At 37.3% G+C, this 25,135-nt stretch overlaps 1 protein-coding gene across 9 annotated transcripts in view; it reads left to right on the forward strand.

Moving 5' to 3' along the window:
- PIGG (phosphatidylinositol glycan anchor biosynthesis class G (EMM blood group)) overlaps positions 1–25,135 on the forward strand; it is an 81,106-nt gene that overhangs the window by 4,037 nt on the left and 51,934 nt on the right. For 7 of the 9 annotated variants that reach the window (XR_012053243.1, XR_012053245.1, XR_012053244.1 and 4 more), the window contains 6 exons: positions 531–740; positions 2,227–2,415; positions 3,930–4,068; positions 7,634–7,846; positions 15,918–16,135; positions 18,545–18,826. Coding sequence is in view for 3 of the 9 variants with exons in the window: in XM_030258731.4 (XP_030114591.4) it covers positions 531–740; positions 2,227–2,415; positions 3,930–4,068; positions 7,634–7,846; positions 15,918–16,135; positions 18,545–18,826 (1,251 nt within the window). In the remaining 6 variants the exon portion in view is untranslated. Of the gene's footprint in view, positions 1–530; positions 741–2,226; positions 2,416–3,929; positions 4,069–7,633; positions 7,847–15,917; positions 16,136–18,544; positions 18,827–25,135 lie in introns of those variants that run through there. The other 2 variants (XR_012053246.1, XM_072922747.1) reach the window with 2 other exon arrangements.

Below are 25,135 nucleotides of genomic sequence, written 5' to 3' on the forward strand. Positions count from 1 at the left end.
GTGATGGTGTCATCAAAATACTGCATTATCCAGGCTTGTCAGTGGTAGAGCTGAGTAACACCTCTGTGCACTGAAGAGGCTGAGGGGAATGACCTTGGGTAGGTCAGCTAGCAGGAGAGTGCGAGTGAGGGAGAGACAGTCTGGTAACTTTATAGGAGGACTTCAGTGCTCCTTCTGGAAGTTTCTTACTTACTGTTTTGAAGGTACTGTTATTGTTAATGTTGAGTCAGTTTGCTTACACCTAAATTGTATTTTGGCAGTTTAATGACCGGTAAATGAAACAAACATCAACTGTTTGTTTGATTAAAAGACTGAAAGTATTTTTTCTGTTCATTAATTGAGACAGTAATTTTTTTACCTTTTGTAAAGCAGTTATCACAGACATCAACTAGCGCTGTGTTGTGGCACATGAGGTTATGTTCTTTTACTTTGTTATGTCTGTCATCTGGCTTATTGATCCCTCCCATTGCTGCTGTTTTCTGAGCACTGGAAGTTTCCTGTTTAATGTGTCTCTTTTCTTCTTCCATTAGGCTTTGATGACAGGTAGCATACCTGGTTTCATCGATGTTGTTGTGAACCTCAATTCTCCAGCTCTCTTGGATGACAATCTGATATGGCAGGCAAAAACAGCTGGGAAAAGAATAATATTTTATGGTGATGATACTTGGGTCAAACTGTTCCCAAAGCACTTTGTGGAATATGATGGAACAACATCGTTTTTTGTGTCAGACTTTACAGAGGTGAGAGGCTTTGCATGATCCCAAGTTAAATTAAGTGAGTACAAACAAATAGTGTTAGTTTCTGAGAATGAGTGAGTTAATCTGCCCTTGTTCTGAAATAGTCACCTGGCAGTTAAATAGAAATTGAATTTGTATCTAATTTTGGTGTGGGCACTGTAAAGCTAAGCATTTGAATCCCTCATGCATATGCTGTAAAAAGTGTTGCAATGATTCATCAGTTTATCATTCTATAACTTAAACATGCCATTTTCTCACAAAACTTGTTGTGATTGGAAGTTAGACTAGTTGCTTTGTTTAAAAATTCTACTATCCACATTTTCAGTTTGCTATCAGATATTTTTAGTTAGTACAATCTTGGAGAGGTCCATTTATATATTAGTTTGGTCTGTTAAAAGTATACTTTTATAGTCTTGAATCATTTTTGTGATTACAATGGGAGCAGTGCTTCTTTATGTTGTAAAAGAGGGAGCATAGAAAGTAATTGAAACAAACTAATAGTTCTTACTCTGGGCACATTAGAAGAGTAAATGCTTTGACAAATTTACTTCATTTTTGAACCTTTATGATTTGTAAAACCTCAAGCCACTGAGCTGCTGCTACTGACTGAAGTATTTTATTATTTAAGGAAGTTAGCAAGGTCTAATATGAATTGCAAGACATGTTTAATTGATTATGCTGATGAGACTTGCAAAAGCTTCTACCTGGATTTAAAAGTACGAACGTCCTACTAGATCTGTGGTTATGTGGCTCCCAAGCTCTCTATGCAGTCCTTATACTGTCTTCAAATAGTCTTAAACACACAGATTTTATAGTTCTTTCGGTAGTTATATACAGGCTCAACAAAATAGTATCACATGGGAAATATTGCAGGGATTTTTAATAACTGAAGAGAGTATATGCAACTAAAAATGTATTGTCAGTCTAAGCAGGAAAACACTTGAGTTAGGCCCCAAATAGCCCTTTTCAGTTTTTTTTTTCTCACTATGTTGTCAGTTCTTTAGTTCTTTTACTGAAGAAGTACCATCATCTTGTGTTTGGACACTAGCAAAAATGAAGTTGGGAGATTAAGGTTTGTTGTACCCCTGATTTCCCACCCCTAAACTGAGATGTTTTATTGTACTTGTGATATGATGCATCACATGTGAAGTGATAGTCTGCAGTGTGCAGAGTGAAAGTGACTGAAAAGTTCTTGGAACATTTTTTAAAAGTTTCTGTGGAAGTTTGGCAACCCATTTGCCTTGTCAGTATGTGATCTGATGCATCCTTACCAGAAAAGATTAAATGGGGTGAAGAATCTGTTTATAGACAAATATATTTGGCTGCCTGTCATCAAACAAATTTTTTTTTTTTTTCTTATTAACATTATGCATGGCTGTAATCTCATCAACTTCTATAGAGTTTTCATGGTAGTGTAGTTAATTTTTTTTTGTGCTTTTTAAAAGGGAAAGTTTTTTTTTACCTTATAGTTGTTTTCCTTTTCTTTGAGGTTGATGATAATGTTACCAGACATTTGGATAGAGTGCTAAAGAGAGAAGACTGGGATCTCCTAATACTGCATTACCTGGGGTTGGACCATATTGGTCATATGACTGGGCCAAACAGCCCATTAGTGGGACCAAAACTTCGTGAGATGGATAACATCCTGAAGAAGATTCATATTTCCCTTCTTTCAAAGGTAAAACAGCTTCTTCTTGGGTCAGTGTCTGTTAGTTATGACATTAAAATGCTTGCTGGTTGTAGTTGGTAGCTGCTTTATTCAGACTAAAATGTGTATTCTATTCTTTGCCTTCCTGGGCCATTTCCCAGTGTAGCATTTTTAAGGATTTGGTGGCTGACCTTAATAACATCTGCTAACAGCCTCTTCTGGGCAGCTGTGGGAGGTAACATCCCTTTGATGTGTGGGAAGAGGAGGGCAATGCCTGCCAAAATTCTCTCATCACTTGTGAATTAAAATGGTTTTTGGTGTGCTTTCTAGTAATGAAATTCTGCAGAAGGAGCAATGGGCATGTGTAGCTAATGGCTCTGATGTCCAGAATTAGGAAGGCATATGTAATTCTTAGATATTTGATAAATTCAAATAGAAATGGTGGCCTTCATCTGCATTTTTTTATGGTAAATGTAGCACATCTGAATCTATTTTTAGATTTGTAAATATTGGTTGTCACTTACCTGAGCAGTCTGGATACTGAAATACCAAGTCCTAGTTCCAGGTGGCCTGAAGCTCTTTTTGTTGTTTGTTTTTAGCTACTGCAATTCAGAATAGCTGATCATAAAATTTTAATAGTATTTTTAGTCAAGTATATACTAGTACGTGGAAAGAAATGTTAGATCCTGTGTGTGGAAGTTCTGTGAATGTTACAGTTGTGTTTCTGCTGTTTTTTAGTATCTTTGCTTTTACCATTTATACTCAAGCCTTTATTTCTGTTTTAGAATACAGACATAATAAAAGCACTCTATTTTTTGATAGAATATCTACTGATAATAACTAGAGATGATAAAAAAGTACTTTGTTGTTGAATGACTGTTAATTTTCTGCTGCTTTGATTTGTTAACTCAAAATTCTTGCACAGGTCTCACTTAAGTTTCTGTTTCTCTTTATTTGGAAGCATACACCTCATTCAACATCATTCTTCAACAATCAACAACAATTAGTCTACATTAACTGTCAGATTTAGACCTCAAATCAGTCAGACTTCAATCCCTAAAGCCCATGGGAAACTAGAGACTATTAGAAACAGGATGATTTTTTAATATTGAATTGATATTTTGTTAGTATTTACAATATTATTAAATCAGCATGTATATTGAAACTTAGTGAAGCTGAAGAAATGAAGAGGGGGAATATTTCTGTGTTAATGATGCTTTTCTGGGACTCCTGATCTTCTCAGGGCGTGATAGCCTTTATTTAATCTTCCAGAGAGTTTCTTGCAACTCTGTAAATTTAGGGGTTTTTTTTAAGCTTTTTTTCTGACAAGTGTGTTAGATATGAATGCCTTAACTTTTAAAAATTACTGTTACTGAGTTACACTTAATTGCAGTGATAGCTTATTATCCACCCCAGGCTGAGCAAGTTTCAAAACTGAAGTTAATTTTGAGACATATTCATGTTTGAGAATGATGAATATAGTGAAATGATATAAATGAATTGTGTTGGTATGGTAACTTAGATTTTTTTTCTGTGATTTGCAGGAGGAAGCTTCTCTTCCCAATTTGTTAGTTGTTTGTGGGGATCATGGAATGTCTGAAACAGGCAGTCATGGTGGTTCTTCGGAAGGAGAAGTGCACACACCACTGCTGTTTATCAGCTCTGCTTTTGGGAAGAGAAGTGGTAAGGATCAAAGAAGCATGACCTTTTTTTAGAACTGTCTTATTTCAGAAGGAATAGAGTTAATTTTCTACTTAGTGGGTGGTACAGGACTGTTTTTTGGATTTAGTATGAGAATAATGTTGTTAACAGACTGGTGTTTTAGTGTTTATCTAAATCAAGCACTTTCCTGTTTCCCATACTCTGCCATTGAGGAGGTGCAAGAGGAGCCATTAAGGGGCATAGCAAGGACATCTGAGCTGAGCTGGCCAAAGGAATATTTCATACCATGGCACATCATCCCTCGTATATAAACTGAGGCTGCCAGTCACTGCTTGGGGATGGGACTGCACATTGGTCAGCAGGGGGTGACAAATTTTATTGTGAATCACTTGTTTCTCTTGGGTTTTATTCTTCCCCCTGTCTTCATTACTATTATGTTTAATTTTTTTCAATTTGTTTCAATTATTAAACTGTTCTAGTCTCAGTCCATGAGGTTTATCTTTTCTTTCTCCACCCTACCAGGATGGGGGGTTTGAGTGAGTGAGTGGCTGCATAGTACTTGGTGTAAGGCTCCAGTGGATAACAGTGCATAGTGTACTCTAACGGGATGGGAACACTACTACTGTATATAACTGTAACAAGAATAGCAGTAATAATTATATGTAGATTATAGTAGTTATTATTGTAAGGGAAAGTGGGGAGAGAGAGGAATAAAACCCAAGAGAAACATGTGATGCACAATGCAATTGCTCACCACCTGCTGATCGGTGCCCAGCCCACCTTCAAGCAGCAATTCCTATCCCCCAGTCAACTCCCTCCAGTTTGTGTGGCGGGCTGTGATGCTCTGTGGTGTGGAGTACTTCATCCAGTTCAGGTCAGCTGCTCCAGCTGCGTTCCCTCCCAGCTTCTCATGTTCACTGGCAGAGCACAGGAAGTGGAAAAGTTCTTGGTTTAGGGTAAGCCCTCCTTACCAACAGCTAAACCATCAGCGTGTTATCAACATTATTCTCATACTGATTCCAAAACACAGCCCGTGTACCAGGCACTAGGAAGAAAATTAGCTCTCTCCCAGCTGAAACCAGGACAAGAACACACTGGCAACTCTTAATTTATATTATGCTAGAATTCTTTTTGAAAAGTGCTTTGGGTTGTTTTACAGTTATTTGGGAAAGCCCATTCTATCTGATCTAAAATTCTGGTTTAAGCTCTAAGCCAAAATTAGCATCTGTATTTCGGTGAAACCCTGAATCTAGCTTTGTAACCAGTGAGAGAATTGTGTATTTCTGAGACTATAATCTTATACGGCACTGTTCTGTCTGAATGTTGAGTGCTAATAAGATCTGTTGTCAGGATACTGGGCTAATGGTAAATTAATAGGTGTAGATCCTGAATCCTATTTGAAGTGGGATGAAATTTTGTCTTTCGAGGCCAGAATATTTGGCCTCCATTCTTCTCTCTCAGACAGCTGGGATGGAAGAATGAATGACAATTTCTCACACAGAATCCACCAGAAAGAGGAAGAAAGCCCTTGGAAGACTAGAAACTATTGGAAATAGGATTGTTTTTTAATATTAAATTGATCTGACCCTTGTCAACAGGTGAGAGGTGATGGCACTGATAACATGACTGTTGATTGCTAAGTCTTAAGGATTGAATATGGACCATGAGTGTGTTTACTGTATAGGCTAGTTAATTTTATATCATTGATGTGATTTTACGTATTTCTCAAGCACATAATGGTAAAAAATAAAAACAAGATAGTTAAAGGTAAGAGGCAATAAAGAAATGGAGTGGTAGAGAATCTTTAGTCTACTTTGTAGTGTTATGCTTAAACAAGCTCCTTGACTGAGTGGATTGGTGAAATGTAGTTGTACCAGGAGTGAATATTTTCCCCAAAATAATACTCTCTTCTGCCTTTCATTCTGCCACTTGATAATTTCCATGTGATTTATTTTCTGAAGAACCTTGTGTGCAGAACCTTGGCTTATTTATCTTGCTGGAGGTTCCTGCAACATGTGGAGGGAGATTTTCCTGTTGTTTGTAAAGTTTTTGTCGATCTGCAGTAGAAAGCACTGCTTCAAGAGTCCTTGACCTCTTCTCAGGTCTGTAAACAAAACAAAGTCAAGAGTGGATCAAAGCTCTTGGCTAAGTTTTTATTTTATGAATTTCACTAGCATGTGTTGACAGCCAGGCGACAAGAGTATAGATTCTGTAAATGCAGTCTCCTATCATTGGAATTAGTTTCTCTGAGGTTTAACCTGAATGAGCAGTTTTTACAATACAGTAAAATATATCTATTTACCTGTTTTTGGGATAGAGTTTGTGATTTCTAATGCCTTTGTCAATATCCACAGTTTACTTTTCATTGGTACAGTAATCAGGATTCTAGTGACTGCTCCTTATGATCCTACTGTAAACAAAATGTACTGTGGTTAATTCAGTAGACCTCAAAATAGTAATCCTGTGGGCTTTTTACATTTAGTATGCTGTCAGAATATTACTTTTATAGCCTTCTACAGAGATATGTCACCCATGATTGGCTAAATGTGTTTGGTAGTTTGGCTTTTTTTTACCGGTTAAGAACTTGCCTTTAAAGATAAAATCTGAAAACTGCTGACATACAGGCACTCATGCAAAGAGGCTTTACGGATTATAGATGGCATTCTGTAAAAGTATGGGATTAATTTGAGCTAGATGAGAAATGAGGCAAATTTTAATGCTCTTACAAGCAGCCTTGAGAGGAATAAAGACTGTATAGAAATCTTTCTATACTGCATTTAAGTCAAAACACTCAATGCTTGAAGTTACAAAGAGAATGAAATAAAAGCATATAGAAAAACACCGTTACCTAACTAGTTCAGCATGAAAAGGAACAGCTGGCAAAACAATCCTAAACAGAAGGTTCCTTACGTTAATAAAATCATTCATGTCTGTAGATTCTGTGGGACTGAAGGCTAATCCTGATAACTGCAGTAAGTTAATGGAATCTTACACAAGATGCTTTAAAAGTCACTGAGTCTGCCTGCATGTAGCCATGGATTAAGAATAAACATTCTTTACCTGATGTCTGTTTTCCTAGCAACTTGATATTAAGTAAATCTTGAGCTGTTCTCATGTCATATTGAGAAGCTTCTGGAATGCTGTCAACATCATTTTAGGTTCTCATTCTTTGTTCATATATTAAGTTGGCTTACTGTACTGGTTTCTATTATTTCTAATGTAAAAGTTATGAAACCCTCTTAGGATGTAGGCTGCAATTTGATATTAAGGTGATGTCCTGGACCATCTGTTTTCTTACTTGTACTTGTATAACATCTATGTCGTGTTTACAGTAGTTCTTAGCATTGAAGTGTGGCACTGACTAAGAATTTAATTAATATTGTATTACAGCAGCAGAGGATAGCAGCTGAAAAAGATCAGTCAGCTCTCTGTAGACCACTTAAAATAGCTGATCTAACACCAATGAAACAATTTTGAAACTAATAAGGTGCCAGCTGTCTCTGGAGAAATAGAATGGGCTTGTTATTGAAATACTTCTTTTCCTCTCTCTTTTTCTTTCTCTTTTTTTTTTTTTTGTTCATTCCAGCTCCTCTAGCCCAACCTGAACATGTGCAGCAAACAGATTTAGCTAGCACACTGGCAATAGGTCTTGGCCTACCAATTTCAAGAAACAGTGTTGGGAACCTTATATTGCCAGTCGTTGGAGGCAAGACAATGAGAGAGCAGCTACGTTTTGTGCACTTGAATGGGTTCCAGCTTAGCAGATTGCTGCAAGAGAATACGCCTGCATATGAAAAAGGTAAATTAGCTAAAAAGGTGTTACAGATATACTAAAAGGATATTGTTTATAAAACAGTTTGGACTTTTAAATTCAACAGTATGGCATTGCACTGCAAGTTAGCTATTCTTTTGAGAGCAGTATTCAGAGCAGTTGTACTGAATTCAATCTCTACTGCAACCTACTTTGATACACTGCATCTGAATGCAGTTTTTTTAATGACTGCTAATATTCCTAGTTGGCAAAAGAGCAAAAATAATGATGGAGTAAGATTAAAGTAAAACTGCTAGTGTAGTTAAATCTCAGTGGTTTCATAACTGCTCTTTCTGAGGTGTTCTATATAGGGCATTGACTCTATTTGGAGAATTAACACAATGGACTGAATTTTCTGGTTTAAATAAAAAGATGCTTCAAGTAAAGCTGGGAGATAATTTAAGTAAGTTATCTTTTTATTTAATTTTTATGTATTTACTTGGAATAAGAACCTAGAGAACTGCTTATTAAAAATGCATGAGTGTGCGTGTGTGTATGTTTGGAAGAAAGAATAAAAAACAAGTAGGAAAAAAACCCAAGCCTAGCAAAATGTGGTATTTCATTAGGAAGCATGATACAAACTACAGTATAAATAATTAAGTTAATATGATAATTTAGTGAAAAAAATTGAGTCAGAGGGTGAAGGAGAATATTTTACCATTGTCATTAGAAGATGTTGTCTTAAAGTGACTGTGAAGCTTGTCAATTGATTTGCAATCTGTTGAATTATTGAACTAGATGAGAATGCAGAGCTGTTTTACAGCTAGGAATAATTAAAGTGGATAGCAACGTAGATTTTAGCAAAATGATTGTTCTAAGTCAAGAATCAATTATCTTTCAACATCACAGCTCCTAATCATAATTAAACATTGTCCAGGATTCTCAACAGAACAAACTCTGCTTGTAGCAACAACATGCCTATAGCAGGACCCATGCTCCATCTCTTCTGACATTTTTCTTCTGCACAGATTTCTTCAGTTAACCCAGTTGTGTCAAGTGAGAAGCTTGCCCTGTTGAGGGGTTTCAGGATATGGTTGTGTTGCTGAAGATGCCATCACAAAACTCCATCTAACAGTATTTCTGCAAACACTGATGAAACAGGCTGGAGTTTCTACCAGCTTCTTGTTGGTATCTTCATTTTCCTTTTATTTTTTGTCTGGGAACAGCTTAATTTCAACTTGGAGCTTTCATCTGAGAAATGAAAGTCAAAATTGCTGAGGATAAAAATGTGAGAATTTTTTATGGTGCTTGCTTGTGACTGAAAACTTACTAGAGGTGCAACCTTACTGGGAAGAGTTTGGGAGGCAAAGCATCCACAATGACTTTCTTTCCTTTCAGTAATGGAAAGTCTCAATAACGTGGTGCAAATCTAGGTCCAAGTCATGGTAGCTTTTTTTACAGAGTCTTAATGTCAATTTCCCCTGTTTCTGTCAACTTCTTAGGAGGATCTTGTTTTTCTTAGAGTATTCTAGGTGTGCTGGGCTAGCTCTGGTCTGTTCAGTTAAGACTGGCAGGGAAACAGTACGTTCTGTTTGATTAGTGTTGTTTGATTAATGTGGGTGCTTCAGGCTTAGAAATACTAAAGACAGTGTCACTAACTCAGTAACTCAAGAGCATGCATGGATGGCCATTTATTTTGCATTGCTTTTAAGTGAAGATAAATGCCATCCCACTATCCCATTACAGGCACATACACATCTGTCAGGATTCCCCTAGAAGGAGGTTACCTTGCAGAGAAGTTACTATATTCAGTAATCTGATTCATATTCAAGAAGGTTGCCTGCTTTTTAAAAAAAGGGGGATCCTGGGAACTGCTTAACCAGTCAGCCTCACCTCTGTGCACGGTAAGATCACAAAACAGATCTTCCTGGAAGACATACCAAAACATGTGGAAGACAAAAAGGTTATTGGAAATTAATGACATTACTTTGCCATTGTGCAAATTGTGCCTGGCTAATTTCGTGTCCTTCTATGATGGAGTAAACGCATCAGTAGACAAAAGATGTGTCATCTACTTAGACTTCTGTAAGGCCTTTGGTAAGGCCTCCCTGAAATTTGTGCTGCTGTTGTTAGAGTGATATGGTTTGATAAATGGACTCTGTAATGAATTAAAAATTGGCTGCATGTCTGTAAAGTTGGTGGCTTAATGTCCAATTGGAAACCAATAATGAGTGGTGATGTAGCAAAAGATACCTCCATTAACAGTGCTGGTGATGAACGAGATAATCTTAAAATCAACTTCCAGCCTGAATAATTCTACAATTCTAAGATTGTAAGTTGGGAATTTGAGGATGGAAAATTGATATTTTTGTGAGAGAGTGGTGACAGGCATGTAGCTGTGCCTGGGAGTGGATGATGGAATAGTTGAGAACTTCTGGGTCAAGATTAGTGACCAGACCAACATGGGCAATATTTTATAGGTGTCTAGGGCAGATGGTTTGTCAGGAATTCGTAGCTTTTCAGACAACTAGAGGAAGTCTTACTTTCACCACCTATGGTGCTCATGTGGTGCTTCAGCCATCCTGTTGCATTTCAGGCTAGATAACTGGACAGTGAGATGGACTGAAAAGTGGCTCACCTGCTGGGTTCATGTGAATGTGATCAGCAGCACAAAGACTCTCTGAAGGCTGTTGTGGTCAACCACAGGGCTTGACTCAAGCCAGAACTATTCAACATCCTCATCAGTGATCTGGCCAGTGGGAGAAAATGGTGTCTCAGCAAGGGAAGGACACAATAGGAATCTGAGAGAAGTGCTTGGTGCAATAGGTGGGTCTCCTGCCACTCAGAAGCACTTTGACAGGCTGGAGAAATGGGCTGACAGGAACCTCTTGAGGTTCATCAAAGGAAAATGCCACATCTTCTACCTGGGAAGAAGCAGTGCCAATGTATCATAACAGATTTGGTTTTGACTGACTGGAAACAGCTGAAGAACCACCACAGGGTGACTGGGGACACCAAGTTGAATATCAGGCAGCAGAGCACCCTCATGAAAGGCACTAACATCCAAGGTGGCATTAGGAGCACAGTCATCAGCTGGTCAATCCTGCTTCCTTTAGCAGCAGTGGTGAGCAGTCTTGGGTCCGGTGCTGGGCTTCTCAGTACCATAGTTTAGTGGATATAACATAGTAAGTGCAGTGCATGGTCATGAAGGTGATGAAGGGATTGGAATGTCTGTCATATGAGGAGGAGGGGCTGAGGGTGCTAGGACTGTGTAGGAAAGGTCTTGTCAGTGTAGGCACTATATGATGGGAGGGAATAAACAAGATGAGACCAGGGTCTAATTGGTGGTCCTCACAAGAAATTTGGAGAAAACCTTCTTAGGTAAGATTTGTCAAACAGTGGAATGAGATGGCAAGAGAGGTTGTGGAGGCTTCATACCTGTAAACATTCAAGACCTGACTGGACACAGATCTGAGCAATCTTCTTTAGCTCACGCTGCTCAGAGCCTTTTGATCTGTATTTGTAGAGCATCTGAACACTCATCAGAGTTGTGCTGACAGCTCTTGGGCTATATAATTTCTGAATTCCACAGACAAGGTCTTCTGCCAGGTATTTTGAGTGAAAGAAACCCTGAAAGATATTTGGAGTCAGTTGGGCATCACTCCCATTTGCTTAGTTGTACATAACTCATATTGAAACTGCTGCTGCAATTTCAAGCTTTCCAATGCAGATTTTGCTCTAGTAGCGACTAGTGGATCATAACATTTCAGTTCAATGCCAAGAGAAATGCCTATGACTGGAATATCAGTTTAAAGTGAAAGATACACTTGAAAATGCTTGCAAGGATAGCATAAGCCTTGCTGCTTAAAAAAAAAAAAAAAAAAAGTTCAGCTCTTGAGGTCAAAACCAGTAAGTTCTGCTAAAGGGGAAAACATGGTATTCCTGTCCAGTGCTGTAGTGTACAGCACAAGGGTTAGAGCACCAGCTGTTGGGACCATGAGGATGATGACTGAGTCAGGAAAAGACTTGCCCGTATTAATCTATATAATAAAAGATGTATTCATTTTTGGTGGAATATTAGTTTCTTTCTTAACACAATTAGATGAAGTCAGCTGTCAGTTGAGTCAAATCGCTGTCAGATGGGCAGGCAGAATGATTTTTACAAGCTATTTCATAAAGAAGCCATGGATTTCCCTGATTTCAACTGCTCCAATGTTAAAAGCAAACTGTAACAGTACACAAAAATTTATTTTAATCTTCAACTGTTTTAAATATATCTGTTAATAAATAAAGAGCAGAATGAAAGCAGGTCAGTAACTTTCCCCCCCATGTTTGTTCATATAAACACGCATGTTCAAACTAAGAGGTTGCACAACATTTAATGGGACATGGGCTGTGCTTTATTGAGGTTCAAAAGAATCCTCACACTTAAACATATCAAGTAAATTAAAAACTCATATAAAATGTAAAATACATGAGAAACTTGAAGATTGACTAAGGGCTTTATTATTTAAAACATATATTTTTGAGACGTCCTAATAAATTATAATGTGAGGCATTAGGTTTTCTTTTGATAGATGTGGATACATGCAGCTAAATAAAAAGTCTGGAAAAGGAGTATAAAAATAGCTAGCAAAAATTAAGCTGAGAGAATTATCTAAAAACACACTTTTCTGTTTTTGAGCAAGTTCATACCTCAGTGTGAGATAGCAATGCTTCCCTCATGTTCTAAACTTCTGAGCATGTAGTTGAATGATAAATTAGGACCTTTTCTTTGAAAGACATTTTACAGTGGAGTGAAGAGTCATGCTTGAGAGCAAGTTGTTATGCTTGAGAGCTCGTGTTATTAAAATGAGTCCTAAATTTTCAAACTGGGACTTATCCTGAACTTGTATTAGATTAAAATAATTTTACTTCTACTGGGACATGTATATGTTGAAACTGGAGAATTATTTACATTATTCATTCTTTCCTTGTAACTCATTTTAAATGATTGCTGCCTGTGACTGGAATGAAGTGAAATTATTGTCAGATTCTTGCAAAGCATATCCATCTGGTTGTGATGAGATGGTAGTGAGGCTGAAGCACAAATTGCTAATGTAATACTATGCAAGTAAAACACTGCCAGTGCTTTGTGAAATGTGCAGCTGGGCAGGCTTGCTTTGGATTTTGCTTCAGTTTTGACTTGTCTTATAAGTATCCTGTATGGGAGCAATTTGCTGTCTTTACAAAAAATATTACCTGCCTGTTACCAAAATGCTTCTGTTAATATTTTACACCTTCGGCATATAAATGTGCCACTGAACCAATATAACTGGAGTTATCCAATGAAATTTGACAACCGTGGTCTTTTATTCCTGTCTGAAAGATCTTTAAATCATTCATTCATGAGAGTTTGGCTAAAAGTCATCTTTCATAACATGGACACAGTGGTTTTGGTGGGCAGTTAGCATGGAAAAGAGTAGATGGCAATGAAATAAAAATGCTAAAAGGAATGAAGAGGGAGACTAGTCAAGAAGGAGGAAAAGGAAGCAGTACAGGAGCAGAAGATATGGAGGGAATTTATATATGTTTCAAAATATAGCTTGAACTCATTTCAGTCTTCTGTGTAATGAAAAAGTGTCATGTCAAATCTCAGTTTGATTAAAACTCATTTTAGATGATCCTTTATGGATGTCCTCAAATGTATGAATATTTAACTCTTATTTCAAATATACTGAATGAGAAACTTTACAGGGAAGTTAAAAGAATTACAGGAAGGAAATGAAATCCTCTGTGTGCACTGGCAGCTATCTTGATATACAGGTGTTTGCTGCTGGCTGGAATGTACTTTCTGGCAGATCCCTGCAAGCCCCCTGCATAGCAGGGTCAGCAAGGCTTGGAGTCTGCTAGAAGTCTTGGGAAGATAGACTGGACATTTTGAGTTAAACATTGCCTTTTAAAATTGTCACCTTGAATTCAGCCCACAGTAGATGATGAAATGTCTTGTATGATAAGAGACTTGTAAATAGTAAGCATGATTCTTTCATGACTATACAAATTGAGAATAGAAATACTTCATTCACCTTCATTCACTTGAAATAAAATTTTTAATGTTCCTGGATTTGATAATGTACTTTTGCTGAAAGGGCTGAACAAAAGACAAAGTGATTTTTTTTTCCAAGTAGAATACACTCTTCGTCTACGAGGAGTGAAAAAGAGCTGCAGCTTAAATCTTTAAGACACCAAAGTTATTTCACCTATTGTTTTAACCTTTCTTGTCTGAAACTGTACAGCAAATGTTTCACCCCACTTTTAGCTAAGAAGGGAACAACTGCAAGTTATATACAATTTCCAAATCAACCTTTTGTACTTAAGTTATCATTACCTTTCAAGTCAAATTGCAGGGAAATAGCAAGTACTGTTAGTGTGAAGTGAAATGAAACATCTATTTTTCAGAAAAAATGCAGATGAATGTGAATATTTATGCATAGCAAAAGTTTCAATGAGATACAAGTTTCTGAAAATTACACTCTTGCTTCAACTGCATTTGTATTGTGAATACATACTGTATTCAATGACCAGTATTGGAAAAGCAGAAACACAGATTTGGTAAAGTAGGACTGCATCACTGTAGGTTATCTAGTCCAACCACCCTGCTGAAGCAGGGTCCCCTACAGCACATTCCTCAGGAATGTGTCCAGAAAACTTATGCGTATCTCCCAAAAAGGGCTCTGCAGCCTCTCCATGCAACCTGTTCCAGTGGTCAGCCACTCACAGAGTAAAAAAGTTCTTCCTCATGTTTAGGTAGAACTTCCTGCATTCCCTTGTTGGCTTTTATCAACAGGCAGACTCCTGCCTGTTGCTGGGCACCATGGAGAAGGGCCTGACTCCATCTTCTTCACACCCTCCTTTAAGATACTTACAGGCATTGATGAAGTCCCCTGTCAGCTGTCTCTTGTTGAAGATGAACAGGCCCAGCTCCCTCAGCCTTTCCTTGTAGAAGAGATGCTTCAGCCCCCTCATCATCTTCGTTGGCCTCCACTGAACCTGCTCCAGGAGCTCCATGTCTCCCTTGTCCTGAGGAGCCCGAAACTGGACACAGAACTCCAGATGTGCCCCACCAGGGCTGAGCAGAGGGTCAGGATCACCTCCCCCAACCTGCTGGCAATGCTCTTCCTATTCCTCAGGATCCCATTGGCCATCTTGGCCCCCAGGACACACTGCTGGCTCATGGACAGCTTGTTGTCCACCAGGAACCCCAGGTCCTTCTCCACAGAGCTGCTTCCCAGCAGGTCACCCCCAGCCTGTGCTGCTGCCTGGGGTTGTTCCTCTGCAGGTGCAGGATCCTGCACTTGTCTCTGTTGAATTTCAGATGTTTCTTCTCTTCCCATCCCTCCAGCTTGTCAAGGTTCTTCTGAAGGGCTGCACATCCCTCTGGGATATTTGCCACCTCAGCTTTGTGTCATTTGGGAACTTGCTCATGGGAGGCCTGTGTGCCTTCATCCAAATCATTGGTGAATAAGTTAAACTTCTTTGGACCCAGTGTTGACCCCTGGGGGACGCTGCTACTAACAGGCCTCCAACTAGATAGACTTTACACTGCTTGTTAAAACCCTCTGAGCTCTGCCTTTCTTTTAGTTCTCAGTCCACCTTCACCATCCACTCATCCAGCCTGTACTACCTTCTCATGTGGTGTGTGTGTTGTCTCTTTTGGTTTTTCACTAGACATCAGCTATTTGATCATTTCCTACTAGCTTATACACTGTGTTCCAGATAATGAGTAGTTCTGGTGGACAGCATTGCTTTCTTTGCCCCTCATGTCATGGCCATGCAGTATCTGAAGCATTTAAATTGTTTCTCTGGGAAACATTTTGTAAAAATGAATGGTTATTTTAATAAGTTTGTCAATTGTTAGAAGTCTTGACAGTTCATTAGGTTAGAATTAGTTGCTTGTATTCCAGGTAATTGGTATTGCTGCCGAAAGATAGTGTAATTTTGTATCTGTGAAAAAACTTTCAAATGCCATAGCAGTTATATGTTTTTATACATTATGCAAGCAAATATAAAAATACGATGACATTTCCAAGTAATCTTTCTTTGTTCATGGATCTTCTTGCTTCTTTTCTTTTCTCTCCAGATCCTGGATATGAACATTTTAAGATAGCAGAAAAATCCCATAGTAATTGGATCAAACTGTATTTAGAGGGGAATAATTCAGAAATACTCTTAAATATTGGCAAGAAGGTCCTGAAACAATACTTGGAGGCCCTCAAGACTTTGAGTTCTTCATTAAGCAAACAAGTGGCACAATATGACATGTATTCAATGATGGTGGGGACTGTGATCATTATGGAGGTATGAAAATAGATCTTTCTGCGTAAAATTTAGGTGCACAAAAGTAAAGTATCTTCGTGTTGCATATGTGATATATACACTTACTAGTCTTTAAAATTACTGAATATAGGTTCTTAGGGTTGGCTGACATTCTGCTTGCTTAAGATTAATACTCTTTTTAAAGTAAAATCTGGTCTTTAAAATGATTCAAGAGTGCTTTTGATATGAATTACTTACATTTTAGTGTAGTTAGTTAAGGTAGATATGCAGATGTGCTACAACTTCAATTACTTCCATATTAGTTAGCCTTTTATTTTTGAGTAGCTTTACTGCATTAGGAAAAAAAAGAGTCTGGCAAGTAAATCTCTAGCTGTTGCTCTTCATCTAACATTGAGTATAGCTGCTCCCAACAGGCACTACCTTATATGGAAAATTCTCACAGCTCCAGGAATTGTTCCTTGTACTGCTGGATTTACAACCCTAAAATAAATACTTGCTGTGGAGTTACCTCTTCATATCTCCTGTAGTTACAAGGATAAGATATACCATGTCTTTAAGTGGATCTCTCCAACTGATGTTTTGGGGAAAATTCAAGTGCTGGGTCTCCAGGCAGCGCTCTGTGCCTTGTCTCCCATGCACTTTCAGAAGCTCTCTGCATGCAGAGTGCTTCTGAAATGGCTTTCTGGTAGATTGCTCAGTGGGGTTTGTCAGTCTGCTGATCACTTCACAGGAATGAGTTCCACTGTGCCCTTGGTGGGATGGTAGGTTCTGTTCCTGCTCTACAGGTAGAAGATCTGGAGGTGGACAAAGTTCACTGCAAAGCTGAAGGTGCATATCTTTTTTTGTTCCTTTGTTTTCAGGACATGTGCATTCAAGTTGTTGACAGTTACTTTAGATCTGAAGCACTGGACTTTTTTTTTTTTTTTGTTTTGACTGGAGTTGTAGATGTTTACTATTTCTGGAAAACAAATCTGAGGTTATACACAATCAGTCTTCATCAAAGAAACATGCAGCTGCTAACCACAGAAATTTTTGTTGAGAAGTGTATGCTCAGCATAGCTGTAAGCAAAATGGCTGGAGTTATTTCTTTTCTCCACTGCAATACTAAAGAAGCTGCCTGGCTCTCCAAAATGTTTTTGTCTTGATATTGATTTTCCACCTTCAGGGAATAAATAGTAGAGAAACTCAGATGTCTCTTCAAACTTCACTATACTTTAAATGCCATTTATCCTGTATTTCAGATGAAGAGAATACCTCTGAGATGTGAACTGATAACAGTGCATTTACTCAAAAGACCTAAATTTAGTTTGGTAGATACCTACAGTTTGAGCATTTTTCTGCCATGAGTGCTGTTTTAGTTTTAAGTGATGGGCTGAAATGTAAGACTTAAGCCAGTGTGCTACTCAAAACTGCATATTTTCATAACCAAATGAAATATGTAGCAGAATATGAAGAAACAGTGGACTATTGAAAAGCTTTTTTTTTTTTTTTGTCTACTATGTCTCACTGTAGTGTGGGAAAAAATTTAGGCATAGGTCTTCACAAGTGACAGTGAAAGATTACAGGTTGACCGTGGCCTGATATAGTTGTTTTTGTTTTGATTTGTTTTAATCTTCCCTTAGCACCAGCTGATAGAGGTTAGTCTAGTCCTCTAGTCCTAGCTCCATCTCTGCAGCTTGCAAACATTTTAGTGTGTGGCTGAAATTTCACACTTTTTGGTTAAGGTTTGTATATGAGTAGCAGAAAGTTTCTTCATGTTATCTCTGCTGCCACAGTTATGTACGAGAAAACTTGGAATTCTGCTTGATCTATGTGCAGGTCACAGCAAAATGAAAAACCAATAAATTCAATTACAATAAGGAGAGATACAAGAAGTAAATATGGGGAGAATTCATAAGCTAAAAATTCAGCATACACTTATGTGATGGTATGAGAACTTCCCCTCGTTTGGGAAGCTATTTAGCTCAGCAAGATCTCATACATATGTATTTCTCGTACAGGAAATAAATTGCTTTTGACAGAGTGTATTAACTTCAGACATTTACAGGTGACAAACAATGGGTCAAATTTGTTTGCTTAGGAGCTATTTTGATATTGGAAGCTCAAGATCTTTTACAGGGAATGAAGGTCATACATATCATTGGTTGCCATGAATGAGGAGGTAAATGATGATTTATTAAACTTGGGAACTTGTGTGTTTAAGGCCTTAATAAATGAAAAGCCAATATTGGGTTCTCCCATTTATATGGTAATATCTTACTGGGGGAAAAGAAATCCAACCTAATTCTTCACAGGTTTTTTTGATAAAGTATGCATATTAGCAGAGTGACATGGATGACAACAGCATGATTTTTTGTGTGAATTCTTACTGTATGCTTTAAGTAACTCCAATTTTCAAAGTATTAATCTTCCTTTTTTTTTTTTTCCTAGGTTCTGATACTGCTTTTGCTCAGTATTCCCAAAGCCTTGAGCAAGAGGGCAGAATTTGAGGTGCCCCTCTCCCCTCCACTGTTCTCTCTGCTGTTCTACTTAATGTGTCTGATGCTGTGTGCTGTTCATGTCATTGTATGCACATCAGCAGAAAGTTTGTGCTATTTCTGCAGTATGTCCTGGTTAACAGCAGTTGGAGTGATGATGCTGATTTCTGCACTCATGTGTGGTATTTTATCTGCTGTTGCAAAGACCTTTGAGAATTACAGACTTCCACCGAAGGTGAGAGCATTCATTAATTATGGTTCGAAATGTTTTCTCTTTCATGTACTGTCTTCTATCTTTCATAATATTGTCAGTTAAATTTTTTTTCTCTATGTGTGCTTAAAGAAATTCTTATTTGTTACGCAATAGGAATATGTGCTATTATTTCAAATTGTAATTGAAATGTGGTGTTTCTGTGGCATGATACTGACATGATGAAGATCTAAGAAGTGCTTTTCTTGACATGAAGAACTTTTTAAAATACTGTACAGTATTTTTCGGTTGACTTTATGAGCTCGGTAACAGTTATGCCATGTACAAATACCATGCTTTTACACAGTTAAGATTTCACAATTGGAATTAAAGCCAGATGTATAATACTTTACAACAATATGAACAAAGGACAAGTGATGATACAACAGACAGTAATGCTCTAAGAAGAATACATTTTTCCAGTATACTTTTTCTCGTATTGGTGTTATTAATGTTTGGGGGTTTTTTTTAATAGTTTTGAAAGTGCAACTGAGGGAGATAATTTAATCTGTTTTTTCTACTTTATAAACTTAAGAAACAGAGTTTGTTAAAATCTTTGGAGTTCTCAGTGTGAGGAGTTACCTTCTGCATGTTACTTGTTGAGTTTTATTGTTGTGTTCAGTAGAATACAGGTAATTCCAAGGAAATAGAATTTACAATGTCTTTTCTTCCACTGTGAAACTTAGTGTGCTAAGAGCTGTCAGTCACGCCATAAAATCAGCTTCTAGCTGTTTTTTCTACTGCTTGTTAGTCATACTTTTCAAAGGTCTCTGATGTTCAATAGCTTCACTGCTCATAGTACTCAATTTGATTGTGCAGTCTCTGTGCAGTACAGTCCTTCATCATAGAATCCAGCTTGGGGGTTTAGTTCCTTTTTTTAAGTATCTGACAAAATATGGCAAGTACATTGCTTTTATGATATGACAACATGTTCTATCAAGGAAAAAAGCAAACTTTCTGACTTGAACAAACATTTTATAAAGCTATATTTTGTACAATTCAGAAAAGTTTTGCAGTCTGTGCAGATGTGTGTTGTAATTCCTGAGTGTAGATTTAAATCTAAATTCTTATAAGTAGGGTTGCTAATATATTTTATTAAAACTATACCAGATTATAATTTTGTTTCTCTCCACTGGGCTTGCTGAAGGAAGTCCATGTCTCTCTGTATGTATGTAATTTCTGACTAGGTGATTTTTTTCTTAGAAAAAGAAGAAAAATTTAACCTTGAAATAATTATTAATGCTTCAGTGTAGAAATCTCACATGTACTTGATGTGCAATGACAAACACAACTATGAAAGATAAACTTATTTTTCATCTTGTTACTAGTTTTTCTAATTCTAGTAAACAGTAGAAATCTAAATATGATGTATTTTGTAGACCTGCATAAAATTTACATACATGGCACTTCAGTATCATGGAGAGCAATTACAACAGATGATACATGTCTTCTCCAGGTGGATAGTCTCAAAGAATCACAGAATGATAGCATGGTCTGGGTTGGAAGGGATATGAAAGACTATCCAGTTCCAAATCCCTTCCATGGGCAGGGTCACCTTCCACTGGACCAGGCTGCTCAGAGGTCTGTCTAGCCTGACCCTGATGGGACTTCCACAGCTTCTCTGGGCAACCTGTTCTAGTGTCCCACTACCCTCAGATCATCTGCTTCAAGTTGATAATACACAAGTGAGATTTTCAACAGTGTTTTCCAGGTTTGTTTGTATGTTTGCTTTTCCAGAGCTGGGGCAGATAGAAATAAAAAATACGGGGTTTTCCATCCCAGATTGGTCTGTGATCATATTGCTGCCTGAGATATATTTGAAAATGTGGAAACTTAAGTATATGTTATAAAGTTTAGGCAATAGTAATTCTTGGGCAGATATGACTTTGTATTCAGACCAGTAGAAATAATTTTTGTCATCCTGTCTTCACTCCTATTCCATAGCTGACTGTCGCATCAGTTTAGTTAGTATGTGCCTTCATTCTAGATATGTGTAAAAGCAGTGATTTGGTTCTGAATAACATTTTTACCAGTCTCAAGGCTGTTGTAGAATGATGTGGTGGGGGTTTTTTGGGGTCTGCTTAGACAAATACAGAGCTTGGAGAAGGTGAAAGGAGCAGTGTATAAATCTGGTGCTGCTTGTAATGCAGATGTGTTCCAAACATTCATCTCCCTTTTTCATCCCCTTTCCAGTAGAGTGCCTAGGCTTTGGGGGAGAAATGAGTTGTTTTTATACGCCATGTGTTGGTCTGGAAGGGCCTTCTGTGTGAGTTGTGAGTATCACTTATGCTAAAATAGCTCTGAAGCCAAGTGTTTTGTGACCTGTGCATCCCCGCCTTGCAAATCTGCCTGTGGAGTCCACTTCTGAAAGAATTCTAAAGCCCTCGTCTTCTGATGGTGGGATTAGAATCTTGAATCTTGGCCTTTCTGGTTGAAAAAAAAAGCTAAAATGCCTTTTCTAAGCTCAAGCTATACGGTAAAATGTAGGTATTTTAAAAGTAATTAAGATAAGCTCTCCTGTTAATGGCTTCAGAGCTTTTTTCCTTCAAATTGTTTCCGTTCACTTCTAAAGATTTCTCTGAAGTGCTTCTCATTTGTAATGCTTTTTTTTCCCCACTGTAGCTGAATATAGAAACTGATTACCAAGTTCATGAATTTTCTGAAGACCAGTGCAGGCAGTGTTAGCATCTGCTTCCTGATTGTTATTTATAGATTCTGATTGCTGTGTTTCTAGCAGAACCAGTCCCTTCTTTTAATGATACTTCAGGCTTTAAATAGTTCTGCAGCCCTTTATGAATTCCAGAAAATCATTAAAAATTTAAATTTCTTGTTCATAGTTGCAATGTAATTGCTTGGTAGTTGATTTAAGCATGGTATTTACTACTACTAATTGTGGTTTTTTTTTTTCTCTGTTTCTGATAGAAATAAAAAATAACCTTATTTTGCAGCTAGAATAAAGAAGTTAAGGCTTGTCAAGTAGAGGGCTTGAGAATTTTCATTATGCAGAATTGTAGTGGGTTTTTATCACATCTACAAAATATTGTTCTTTTAGTTTATTTTAAAGCACCTTTTCATTTAACACTTCTTTTGATTTTCTTCCTTTTTTGATATTCTTGATGAATTGAAAAATGTTAACATTTTTATGCAATTGTACATATTTTGGCATTTACTGACTTGGGAGACAAAAGCTGATTGGGTGGTGTCCTTACCAGATAGCATTCAAATATTATCCCAAACTGCTGTGAAAATGTAGGAGCAAGTGTGATCTGTAGTACTTTGTCATGGAAAAGTTACCATCATAGAGAATCATGGGTTCAGGGAGCTCAAGTATCAGAAGGGAACATAATGATAAGTTTTTAAGTTGTGAGTGATGGTAAGCATGAAAAATAAAATGTTTCTTATCTGAAAAGTATTTGCAGAATTTCTCAGGCATTAACTGTAGATGGTTAATACCAAGGAAAAAAAAAAAAAAGATAACCTGAATAAGAGAACACAGACTATAGGAGGCTTTATTTCAAAGTGAGGAAATTTCAAAATTTAATGATCAAAGGTGCATCTACTCTGTCATTTATGTACTGACACTTTCTCAAGTTAGCAAGGTATGTTCAAAGATAGGGCAGAGAAGTCAGTTTCTGTGTTGCTTAAATACTAGTGCTGATACATCAGTTGTTAAAGTCGCCTTGGCTGGGGAGATGATATGTTTACATCATTTGAAGCCTGGCATTTAAAGATTTCTAAACAAAAGCTTCTGTTTTAAGATTTTTTTTGCCAAGATACCAAACAAACTGAGAGTCATACAGGTTTTTTAATATCTGTAGTATCTGCTGAATTCCTGAGGGTTGGAAATGTTCAGCAGCTGGAAAAACAGAACTATGAGTATCAGAATAAGACCTACATTTCAATGCCTTTCAACCAAATCTAAAAACTAGGTACAATTTAAATAATCTAAGGTCAGACTGTATATGACACCATACTCATGGCATTTGTAATAAGGCACAGTTAACATATAAAGGATTAGAAGTAAATTTAGAAAACCTTGATGAAGGTATTTTGAGAATTTCTTAAGATTATCAACGCTCAGGAGATTATAATTTACATCATAATTTTTAATTTTGCATAGTGATTTAGCTCTGATCTGAAATGTGGTTTATCAATAAATGTCATTGGATTTTAATCCTTTGGTGTAAATGTAGGAGTAATTATTTTCATTTTTCACTGGTTATGAGAGACAAGCAGGCAAGAAATACAGATTTCTGACCCTGGGACATGTCACATTAATGCCATCGTTTTAATGACGTTTTTGTATGTTCCCCATTGATAATGCATCACTTCTTTAGTTTTCATTTCAGTTGCTGACAGGAACCAGATACAAGAGACCAATACTTCTACAGATTTTATGTTTTGTCTTACAAAGAAGACAAATTATATCATGGACTTGTTCATTCTCATTTACTTAGGATCTCAGATTCCTTTGTCTCTGCAAGCAGATGGTGCTTACATGCTCATTTATTTAGTTAGCCAAGATCTTTAAGGTCAGCATGATAGAATTATTGGAATTTAAACTTGCTGAAGATCCGTCATGTACTGTTCTTGTCCCAGCTTTGTGAATTTCCTGCTCTTTGGTCTTTGCAGAGCCACTTTGTCCTTTTGTTCCAAATACCAGCTTATGGTATTTGCTTTTCAGAATAGAGTACTAAACAAACCTGAGTGGTCTTTAGAATACCAAAGAAATTTCAAGTGCTAATAAATTTAGATTGAACCTGGGCATTTTTTCTGATTATTGGTATTTTTCCCCCCATTATTGTTGTGTGTAACCTCATGGTGACTTTTTCGGTTGTGTGGAGTTTTATTTGTGTCTTTGTTTGTGTTTGTTGTGTTGGGTTTTTTAAAGTGAAATTACTTTTATGTAATGCATTCTTCAACAACATAAGAAATGAAGAAGATGTGAATAGGTCATAATTGTAATTATAGCTCCTGCATTTTTTCACATACATATCATTACATTTTGATTTTGCAAAAGTTTTTTTTTCCCTAAAGCAAAATTCCTAATAATGTTAACTATCTTCTTGTATCATGTGTTTGTTGTCTTCTCTGTGTTACGTTATCTTGCTTATTGAACAAAAGTATATATGCTGCTGTCAGTAAGTCATAAATACAAGTGATACTTGCATTTAATGTGCTCAGAGATACTTGTAGTGTTTATACCTGCTTTCTTGTTATCAAAGAAAGGTCAGTTTGGTTTGATTTTTTATTAACATGACTTAAACCATATAGGAATTGTAGTACACTGTGCATTTTTAAATTTAGTAGGTTCTCTGTGAAATTTATCCCTGTGAATATTCAAGATTTTTTAAAAAGTTTGTTCATAGGTCAAATGTAGGAGGAGGATGTAGTTAAAATATGCAGTTAAAGAAGTGAATGTGGAAGTAGTTTCAGAGATCTTTGTTGTGAAGTAAAAATGGCATGCAGTATTTTCAATCTGGCTTTTAAATTTTTGTTTCATTAGGTGCTTAAAATACATTTTAAGAGATTCTCCATAATATTCTGTAATACTGCCAAATTAGATGAAATAAAATAGTAATGTATGACAGTGTATTGACAGTGTCTTTCCCAAAATTCTTCACAAGCATGTAGGTTAGTCCGTTTGTTAAAGCCTGTTAGGAAGCTCATGGTGGTTCCAGTGTCCTCTGCTTCTTGCTTTTACTTGCTCTGGTCTCAAGTTTTTGACATGCAGTCTTGTCCCCAGCAACTTGCAGTGGCATCTTGAAACACCCACAGGTAGGACAGGGAGTGGAGATAGGAGAGGATTTAGTAAGACAAGATAGACCACAGTCACAGGACTCAGAGATGTGCACTGGCTCCTGCTTGTATGGAACTGAATGCAGCTTACATGAAACTGAATCATTCCTCCTTTCTCCTCTTACTTTGCCCCAGTTTCCAGCATGTTCTTCACCACCCCTCTCCCCCACCGCTGACACTTTGTTGAAACTCTCTTTAATGAGTTGGGGCTGTCTGTGATGCCTCTGTACTGTCGCTTCTCCCATATCTGTTACAGAGTGCAGACTGGCGCTCTTCAGAGCTATGCCTCTGATTTCTTACTGGCTTATCAATTAATGGCTGAAGAGTTTTGGTCATCTTTATGATCTTCCTTAGTGCATACTTAGCACATTTGTGTCTCTCTGTGGTCTTTTTATGGCTTTCTCTGTGTGCTGAAATGGGTCTTTACCTGATAACATCAATAAACTGGATACTCTCAACTTCCTCATGCCCTTTCTCTTATCCCTATCGTTGAAG

The sequence above is a fragment of the Taeniopygia guttata genome, chromosome Z (assembly GCF_048771995.1).
Source record: "Taeniopygia guttata chromosome Z, bTaeGut7.mat, whole genome shotgun sequence".
Taxonomy (NCBI): domain Eukaryota; kingdom Metazoa; phylum Chordata; class Aves; order Passeriformes; family Estrildidae; genus Taeniopygia; species Taeniopygia guttata.